Source organism: Sorex araneus, chromosome 3, assembly GCF_027595985.1.
Source record: "Sorex araneus isolate mSorAra2 chromosome 3, mSorAra2.pri, whole genome shotgun sequence".
Lineage (NCBI taxonomy): Eukaryota > Metazoa > Chordata > Mammalia > Eulipotyphla > Soricidae > Sorex > Sorex araneus.
Genome location: NC_073304.1, coordinates 191,965,636 through 191,975,606, shown reverse-complemented (window position 1 = coordinate 191,975,606; position 9,971 = coordinate 191,965,636). Strand labels below are relative to the sequence as shown.

At 56.5% G+C, this 9,971-nt stretch overlaps 1 protein-coding gene and 1 long non-coding RNA gene across 2 annotated transcripts; both read right to left on the bottom strand.

Annotated features, from left to right (window-relative positions):
• Window positions 1-551: 551 nt before the first annotated feature.
• TLCD2 (TLC domain containing 2) lies at window positions 552-3,107 on the bottom strand. The gene is made up of 4 exons (XM_004605265.2): window positions 2,932-3,107; window positions 2,686-2,768; window positions 1,531-1,613; window positions 552-1,010 (listed from the first exon to the last, which is right to left on the bottom strand). Exons 1-4 carry the CDS (start codon window positions 3,105-3,107, stop codon window positions 558-560), a joined length of 795 nt encoding a protein of 264 aa, XP_004605322.2. The 3' UTR covers window positions 552-557.
• Window positions 3,108-4,491: 1,384 nt separating this feature from the next.
• LOC129403441 (uncharacterized) lies at window positions 4,492-9,586 on the bottom strand. Its single transcript, XR_008629260.1, has 3 exons — window positions 9,452-9,586; window positions 7,274-7,449; window positions 4,492-5,555 (listed from the first exon to the last, which is right to left on the bottom strand). It is a non-coding gene; the product is annotated as an uncharacterized LOC129403441 (long non-coding RNA).
• Window positions 9,587-9,971: the final 385 nt, after the last annotated feature.

The window sequence follows — 9,971 nt, the reverse complement described above, 5'->3', positions numbered from 1 at the left end:
CTCAGCTCACCTGTTTTCCTCTGTTCGTGCTCTAAGAGGGTTGGGCTGGAGAGACAGTAGAGTGGGTAAGGCTTTGATCAACAGCTGATTCCAGTTCAATCCCTAGCACCCCATATGGTCCCCTGAGCCCTGCCAGGGGTGATCCCTAAGCTTAAAGCCAGAAGTAAACCCTGAACACCATTGAGCATAAATAACCCAAACCCTCCCCCCGGACTCCAAATGAAATCGTTTGTTTCCACTGACAGTTTCATCCAGCTTCATACTTCCCGCAACCCTTGTTGGTGGCACTGGCTGTACCTCAAGTTGGCTTGCAGGAAAGGGCAGTGGTGTGGTGACAGGATTGTGTCACCAAGCGCCCAAGCTCCCCTGCTCCCCAAGAGTCTCAGCATATCCTCTCAGAAGAGGGGCATGAGGGAGGAATTGGCTGGAAGAGGAACTGAGATACTGGAGATCCAATCAGCTCTTAACTCCATGGGGGGCTGTGCACTGAAGACCCCCATCTTCTTGTCTGGTTCTTACCTCCCCAGGACAGCAGCAGGAGATGCCTGAGGCTCTGGCTAGTCTCTCATGCTGAAAGCGGACACTTCCCTGGCGACACGCTCACCGTCACAACAGGCCCCCATGCCCGGAATTTTCTTGTGTCCAGATACTGGCAGGTGAGGACGAGACTTCAGGACATCACTGACCAGAATCCGGACACCCAGTACGATACTCATGATACCTACAGTGGACAGTCCCACGCCACCAAGGACAACCAGGGCAGGAGGTACCTCTCGGTGCTGCCGGGCCAGCCACAGACTCATCCACCCCAGGGGGACTAGGCGGAAAAAGACTAGGGTGGCCAGAGTGGCCCAGCTGGCCATGCTGAAAGCCAGGGACGGGACCTGTCGAGAAAGCAGCAGCAATTTCCGCAGGTGCAGGCAGGCCGAGTTCAGCTCCAGGAGCAGAGACACCACAGAGAAGCCCACGTAGTGACCAGACAGAATGGCGGTGCTGAGGCAGCTGACTACCTGGAGGGCCAGGGTCAGATGTCAGGGGTCAAGGGCCTTCTGTGACCATAATGTCCCAGTATCGCAGTGCCCAAGTGTGGCTACCCAAAGCACTACGTGATACACACAGCCCCCCAACACCCAACCTTTATGCTTGCCATTATGCTGGGAACCGGAAAGGCCTTAAAACAACCAGTCCTGAGGCTGGGTGCTGCTGTGGTGCTGAGGTAGGTGGACCCGAGCCTCCTCTTGAGTCCCCCATCTGCACAGTCCCATCCCTCACTTCCGGTCCTTCATTATAGTCCAGCCTCTTCCCCCTTCTCAGAAAAGCTCCAGCCATTAGTCAGAGGCAAGCTGGGGTCCGGACCCTGCGGGCTTGTGCTCACGCTTCCCGTGCTCACCAGCAGCCAACCCTATGGCTCCAATTTAGCCCAGGGTTGGGAGCTGTTCTGGAACCCCCTAGGGCAGGCAGCCGAGGAGAGATTGGGAGCCCCACACTAGACATGCCTTCCTCCCAGTGTCCCCTCTCCCAGAACCTCACCACCAGATGGTGACAGAGAAGATCCCAGGCCTGGCGCAAAGTCTGGTTCCGCAGAATGTCAGCTCCATCAGCCAGGAAATAACCTGGGGGTGGCAAGGGGACGACAGTGGTGTTAGGCTTATTTAATTCACTGTCACTGTCACTGTCATCCCGTTGCTCATTGATATACTCAAGCGGGCACCAGTAATGTCTCTCATTGTGAGACTTGTTGTTACTGTTTTTGGCATATCCAATACGCCACGGGTAGCTTGCCAGGCTCTGCTGTGTGGGCGAGATACTCTCAGTAGCTTGCCGGGCTCTCAGAGAGGGGTGGAGGAATCGAACTCGGGTCGGCCGCGTGAAAGGCGAATGCCCAACCACTGTGCTATCACTCTAGCCCATTTATTTAATTTAACTAGCTTATTTAGTTTGGTCGAAAAAGGCTGCCCCAATCTTTGTTTAGTTTGGGGCCATACTTGGCAATGCTCAGGGGTTATTCCTGGCTCTGCATTCAGGCATCACTCCTAAGACAGTGCTCAGGGGAGTATATGGGATGCAGAGGATTGAACCGGGTTAGCCTCATGCAAAGCAAGCGCCCAACCCGTTGTACTAACGCTCCAGCTCCAAGATCCCCAAGTCTGTGTTGTGTTTTTGGTTTTGGCCCACACTTTGAGGGCTGGAGCCATAGCATACCAGTAGGGCGTTGGCCTTTCATGAGGCCGACCTGTGTTCAATTCCTCCGCCCCTCTCAGAGAGACTGGCAAGCTACCGAGAGTATCGCACCCGCACGGCAGAGCCTGGCAAGCTACCCGTGGCGTATTGGATATGCCAAAAACAGTAACAAATAAGTTTCACAATGAGAGACGTTACTGGTGCCCGCTCGAACAAATCACTGAGCAACGGGATGACAGTGACAGTGACCTGGAGGTGCTCAGGGTTTACTCCAGTCTCTGCGCTCAGGAATTACTCCTGGCAGTGCCCGGGGAGCATATGGGATGCCGAGGATCAAACCTGGGTCAGCTGAGTGCAATGCAAGCGCCCTATCCACTATCCTATCGCTTGCGCAGCCCTCCCCCAACCTTTAACAAGGGCCGAGGAGGGTGACTGGGACTGAAATTGCCTGGATAGGTGGTTCCCTCCCCACAAACGAGTCCAGACTTTTCCCTGCAGACTCACCTACAGACACAGCCACCAGCACCAGTGCCCCAGGCGGGTGGCCACGAATTGGGTCGGCAACCATCCGAGGGTAGAGTGACAGCCTGGAGGAAATGGGGGTCAGCGTCAGGGTCCTGCAGCCCCAGCTCCCAACCTCCCGGTGCGCGTGCGCCCCATCCTCATGTCCATCCCCGGATACCATCGGTGCACGCCCCGCTCCTACCTCGGCGCCCTCACCCCGAGCCTCCCGACCTCTAAGTCTCGCACCCGAGCAGCGCCCCGGTCCCGGTGAGCAGGCTGTGCACCAGCGAGACACAGATGTTGCGCCACTTCCAACGGTCCCGAGCAGCAGGTTTTGGCGTGGGCAGCAGCTGAAGCCCCCAGTGCAGCCCTCGGAAGGCGGCGAAGGAGGCGCCGGTGGCGAGAAGCCCCAGGGGCTCCATGGTGGGCGGCGGCCGGGCTAGGTCTGGATGAGTCCTCCGTGCTCCGACGCCCCCTGCGGAGACTGTGCGCCCGCGGTCCCGCGGGGCCGGGTCCCTGGGCTCCCCCCCTCCGCCCCGCCCTCGGAACCCGCCGAACTTTTCCAGGACTGGTCCACGCCCCGGTCCCTGCGCCTGGCGGCGATTGGAGCAGCCGCGGGGCCACCGCCCCTGGAGCCACGGCAACCGATCGCGCCCCGCCCTAGCACGGCGTGGACAGCTGGGGGTCTGGGACACCTGGGCAGACTGCCCGGCCCTGGGGGGCGCTTCCGGGAGGCCGACCGGGGTCTCCGCCGGCGGCACGCGCTCTGCGCCCCTCTGGATTGCGGAAAGGGGCTACGCCTCGCACTCGGCGCGCCCGGACGCCCCGCCCCACCAACTCTCACCGTTCCTGGGCTGACCTCTCACCGCCCCGCGGTCCACCCACCCAGCGCACACTGACCCGAAGAGGCCAGCGCAAACCCACGCCCTCTTGCTTCAGCCTCGCCTCGGCACTGCCCGCACGCTCCCCGCGGGGCTCTGGCAGCCGGGGAGGAGGCGTCTCTGCCCGGGAGCCAGCATCCCCCTCTCACCCCGGTTTCGGAGCAGCGACTCTGGGAACCCCAACCTATTCTGGGCGAGAGGTCGGTGGCTTCGGAGGAATCTGGTCACTACGAAGTGGAGGCGAAGGGAACCCCGGGACGCTCCCTGGGAAAAGCACCCTCCCCTCGGGCGTGGGTCTAGTGGATTTAGAATCTCCTCCCGGTTAGAGGCAGCGAGGAGAGGTCACTCGGGGTCATCTCTACATGGGGGAGGAATACAGGACCCTTACTCAGGCCAAGTGATAGTGCCATGGGTAAGTTGCTGGCCTTGCACAAGACCAACAAGGATTTGATCCCCAGCACCCCATTTGTTCTTCCCAAGCACCGCCAACGCGATTCCTGAGCACAGTAAGGAATAAGCCCTGAGCACCGACAGGTGGGGCGCATCTCCCCCAAAATAAATAAAGGTGCTCGTCTTACTTCCAGCAGCAGAACTTTTAGGACTCTAGAACCTTTCAGCTTGGAAGAGAAAATGTACCCCATCCCCACCCCCATCTCTTGGAAGTGTGCTGAGATGGATTTTCACATTTTCCTTACTGCGCTCCACACCTCCTTAACTGGCCAAGGGCCAGCAGCGATTCAGAGCCATTTCCTGTATGCAGAGAGGGTAGGTCCCAGCTACTCATAGGGAAAGAACTTCATAAATCATTACAGGCTCCCCCAAACATCCTCACTTCCCCCTTCCTCCATCCAAACCCCATAATCTGAGGTCTGAGGGCATCCCTCATCCTTCCACTCGCCTCTCCAAAAATCTTTCAGTGACACGAATATTTATGTTTTTTTATTACATGAAAGTTATACATAGTATGGAACATTTGGATAGTAAGGAAAAATGACACTTTTTCCACCCTTCAAAGATAATGACTACTGTTAACATTTTGGAATATGCCCTCAGACTTCTTTATGCTTGATGTAGACACGTATACACCCATATTTTTAAAAAGCAATTGCAGAATACATGCTATTTTATAACCTTTTTAATATTCAAGGAACACTTTTCTTTCCAGTCAAATGTTCTTCTGAAGGACTTTTAATGGCTGTGCAGTATTCCACCATCTGGCTGGATATATAATAATTTACTTAAGCAATCCCCTATTGCAAATTTCCATTATAGCAGAAAAGAGATGAATTCCTAATTAAACAGTTGCTCTCCATTTGTCTCTATTGCAATGTTGGGATGATATAACTAAATCTTTAATTATTTTCTTCAGATATATTCCAAAATGTAGACTTCCTAGGTCAAAGGTCATGTAAAACTTAAGGTATTTCACACATATTACCAAATTAACACTCAAGAAGGGCATATTCAGACCCCCCCATAGGCAGTGAATGGACTTGTTAGTAATTATTTGCCAATAACTGGGTCTTGTTTTTTGTTATTGTTTGTTATGAGGAAATGCCTTCACTCCTATTTGCCTTCCTTTAATTACTAATGAAACAAACATTTTTCATAGTCTTAATCATTTGATTTTCTTTTAGGAAATTTTTGTGTTTGTCCTTTCACAGCTGGCTCCTGCTCCATGAAGCTGCATATATAAAAATGACAGGGTGGGGAAAAAGTAGGAGGAGGATGGAGTCACAGGGCACTTTAGTAGGGTCCCAGAGCTCCAAGGGAGCCAGAAAGGGTGGCGGTGAATGAAATACATGGCTGGAGGCTTGTCCGGGGTGGTGGAGGCTGGTGGTCCTCCCCTGCTGGCGAGCTTCTGGCCTTTATTTATGGGTCCCTCTGCAGGATGCCTGGTCCTTTATTGGTCTTCTGCCTGCTTCTGTTTCCCCAGGCCGCTCTTCCTCATCCATGACAAAGTCACATACCCAGGGCTGGAGGAAGACACTGTGTCCAGTAAAGCAAGGAGGGGGAGAAAGGACGGAAGCAATGTCCAAGGACAGAGTGATCTTTGTTGCGGCCTATGAGCAGACTCGGTCTACCCACCCCTCACCCGCAGTCCCACACACAGCCAACGTAGGGTGCAGAAAGGCAGGGTTCAAAGGCCTACCTCCCACCCCCACCCTGCATTCTCTGTTTCTCCAACCTGAAGTATGAGTCCTAGCTCTCTGCACACCTCTTCTCCCCAAACAGAACAAACAGCTTCCTGTCACCCCTGAACTTTTTCTACTTCCGGCGGGGAGACTAGGTCAAGGCAGAACCACCCAAGCCCAACCATGAGGCTGGATCAGAGGCTGGGGGGACTAGGTTTATGCTGCTCGATACCTTGAAGAGGGTGTGACTTCACCGAGTCTAACTATTAGGTTGTTGGAAGGGATCATTTCTGGCCTCACAGACTAGAATGGAAGGTGAAGCAAGGGAAGAAACAGGGACTAGGGGCTGCAGTTCTGCTCTGGGTAGTGGAGGGAGCCTGAGGCCCCCCCTTCCCATGGTGGGAGAACAGTGCAGATGATGCAACTACTAGCCCCTTGCTTTGATCTAACCCTGACTTCTCTTGCCCAACCTTGCCACTGCCCCCCAGCTCCAGGGGTGTCGGGTGAGGGCAACAGCCTATGAGAAAGCTGTCACGTGCCCACCCACAGCAGGACAGCCCGGACTGAGTCTGCACCAGTGGACTTTGACTCCCTCTTGTGTACTCCATTGGATGATTCCACCTTTCACAGGCAGAGAAGCTGAGGCAGGAGATCTAAAGGGCCCTCACAGTCTGTGCATCTAGAGGCTGGGCCAGTCAAAGGAAATATAGGAGTGCTAGAACAGGGAGAGGACTACTCAGATTTGAGTTCCCTGATGAGGACCTCACCTAGAAAGGCCAAGGAAAGAATGGGGAATCAGGAAGGAGGGTCAGAAAAGAATCTACAGGGAGCTGGAGAGATAGTATAGTGTGTAGGACACTTGCCTCGCCTGACCTGGGTTCAATCCCCAGCATCCCATATAGTCCCCTGAGCACCGCAAGGAGTAATTCCTGACTGCAGAGCCAGGAGTAACCCCTGAGCATTGCCAGGTGTGACAAAAAACCAAAAACGAAACAAAATAACCCTGCCTAAAGTGAGTAGACAGAATCTGCCATGCTCCCTCTTTGCCTACTGTTATACCAAGACAAATAAACTTTGGGTTGTTAGAATCATCGACTCCCCAATTCAGCCAGGGTCTCTAATCTAAAACTGTTGTCCTTCATGGAAAATATGAGTAGAGGCTTTCTTTTTTTTTTTTTTTTTTTTTTTTCTTTTTGGGTCACACCTGGCGATGCACAGGGGTTACTCCTGGCTCTGCACTCAGGAATTACCCCTGGCCGTGCTCAGGGGACCATATGGGATGCTGGGATTTGAACCCGGGTCGGCCGTGTGCAAGGCAAACGCCCTACCCGCTGTGCTATCTCTCCAGCCCCAAGTAGAGGCTTTCTAATTGAACATGGTTTGGGGTCGGGAGATGGCCCAAAGGGCTTTGCATGTGAGACCCCCAGGTTTGATTCCTAGTACCATCTGGTCCCCAAAACACCACCAGGTATAACCTTTCCCCCTCTGCCCAAATAAACTAACCAGGCTCCCCTTTCTCAATAGGCATCGTCACCCACACTGTTCAGACTTTCCCGCCCCCAGCTCTATCACCTTCCAGATGAGGGAAAGGCAGCTCCGTATCTTCCTCCTCCTCTTCCTCCTCCTCGAAGCCAGGGGCAGAGGGCAACAGTTCTTCAACTGGCAGCTTTAGCTGGGTCAGGACATAAAGCTTGCCACTGAAGAACTACTGCGGCTCAGCCAGGTGAGGACATGGGAGGTACAGGCTCCTGAAAGAGAAAAGGGAGACAAAAAGGGAAAGATCTGAGCAGAGCAGAGCACAAGGACCCTGTCCCAGAGGCCATCAAAGCCTAGCTCCCGCAGAGGCTTCATTTTCTAACGAAGGACGCCTGGCCCTTCCCTGGGTGGGCAGGAGCTGCTGGTCAGCGAGCACTTGCTTCTCTAGATGTATTCCCTTTGCTCCTTCTAGAACTGAAGACTCCAGAAACCCAGGCCTGTGTTCACCCACTTCACTGCAGCTACACAAGGGGGCCCTCCCCCCTTCTCAGCACGGGGAGGGTAGTAGCCAGGCCACACCCTGCCTGCGGCTTCTCCAGAGAGGGGCAGAAAGTTGTACGTGAGGTCCCAAACTCTGAGTTCAGTGATCAGTCCAGCTGCAAGAAGAATCTGGGGGCCTACATCAGGGGAAGTGAGAGGAAGGGAGGAGGTGTCAAGTTCCGAAGACCTTCAGCAGAGGGTCCTGGGGCAGTGAGGACAAAACAAGGCTACCAAATGCAGGAGTGGCGGGAGGTATGGGCAGGGTGGCTGGGCAGCTTCCCCAGGACTCTCAAATGCCAGGCATTCCGGTTGCGCATTCCGGGTACATCTGGTATGAATTCCAGGCTGTCTGCCGGCCCCTCCATGTCTGAACTTTGTTCCAAGTTCCAAGCCCCGCCCCCACAGTTCCAACGCATGAATCAGCAGGAAAAGCCGGGCCCTGCAGCATGGCCCAAGGAGGGGGCTGGGGGCGTGGCAGGCTTGAGGACCCAGAGCCCCGGAAGGACTGAAGGACGGTCTGTGCCGACTCTGCCCAAGGGCATGGCCCAGACTGGGGCCAAGATGGTCCTTGAAATTTCTGTACTCTGAGCGCTGGAAAGATCAGGGTGTGGGTGGGAGGTTTTCCAGTGACCAAATCCTCTTGGGAGGCCTGAACTCTGCGGTCCCCTCTGTTCCTTAGGTGACCAGACCAGCTTCCTCAGCCTGAGCCTGCTCTGTTCAGCCCCTAGAACCCGGAGGCTGAGAGTCCGTGCCAAGCAGGTGCCCTTGGCTGCGGGGCGGGGTGGCCCAGGGCACTGACCCTCTGACCAGCTGCTCCATCAACCCTCTGGCACTCTGACAGCTCCTATCCCAGCCTGACAGACAGGATGACAGGCCAAAGGAGTTGGAGCTGGAAACTAAGGCCGGAGGGAGGTGGGGGCGATACCCTAGCCGGAGGCCACGGGGAGGGGCCAAGAGTTGGCCAGAGGTGGGGATCGAGGGAGCCCAGTGATGACTAACCCGGGCGCCCCACCCGGCCAGCCCGCTTCTCAGGCGGTCAGGGCCAAGTCAGGGCTAGGGGCCCCACAACCGAACAGTCTGGGGGGAGGTGCAGAGGTGACCTTCTCTCAGCCCAAGACGGTCAGTTAGGCTGGGCGGGTGGGAGGGTGTTATAGAGTTTCCAGGCCCTCCTCCTGCCCGCTCCCCCCCACCCACCGCGGTGAAATCCTAACCTTCGAGTTGCATAAGGCCCTGCCTCGCCGCCCCCTACTCTTTCCCCCTCCCCACTTACATAACATCTCCAGGAGGCAAAGACAGGAGGGGCTGGCCCGCCCAGAGACCCCTTCCCTGCCAGAGCGTTCAACTGGCTCCGAACCAGTGAGTGCCGGGAAAGGCAAAGCAACTCCCCGATACCAAATTAGTCCAGATTCTCCCCAAGCTGGGAGGCCAACTCCCGGATCCTTGGACCAGAGGGCGCCGAGGTTGGGCGCCCCCAGTCCTTCGGCCCCTCATCTTCCTCCCAGCTATCCGCAAGACCGTCCGCCACGTCTCCTGCCCCGAACTCTTTCCTTTAAATCTCCTGACATACCACTCCAACCAGTCCCGGCCCCTCTTGCCAGGAGCGCCCCTGCCCCCGCCGCCCTCTCTCCCCTCCCCCGGAAGGGCAGGGTGTGGCCGCCAAGCCCCTACTTTCCCCCTCACACCCCGTTAGCACGGTTCCCTCCTGTGCGGCCGGGACCCCCAGCTCACACCCACCTGGTGCTGGGTGGGGTGGAGGGGTGCAGAGTGTAGGGGAGCTAGCCAGTGCGTCCGTCCCCCACGGCCGGCGGCGCTGTCTCTCCCCAGCGCCCAGCACACACCGGCTCCTGTCTCCGATCAGCTGGCGGCGTCGTGACGCACAAGTTGCGATTGCACCGCCCAGAGCCAATCACCGCCCACCGCCGGGCAGCGTGGCCACACCCACCGGGGGGCCGCCGGCACTTCACTCCGGTCCCGCCTCTCCGGCCGTCTTAGCTCTGATTGGCAACGAGGCCACCCCTTAAGCGAGGGGAACCGCGCTAGGCCACGCCCAACAGCCCAGCGGCCGGCCAATGCGTGGAAAGGTGTGGCCCAGCCCTCCGCATGGGCGGCTGGGTTCCGAGAGTGCTACGTCAAAGCCCGGTCCTCAAGAGCAGAAGGAAGTCAAGGCGGGCGGCCGCAGTGCATCCCGGCCAATGTAGTTCCCGGCCCACGCCCGCTCCCAGAATCCCGCGCGCTCTGTGAGTTGGCATTTTTA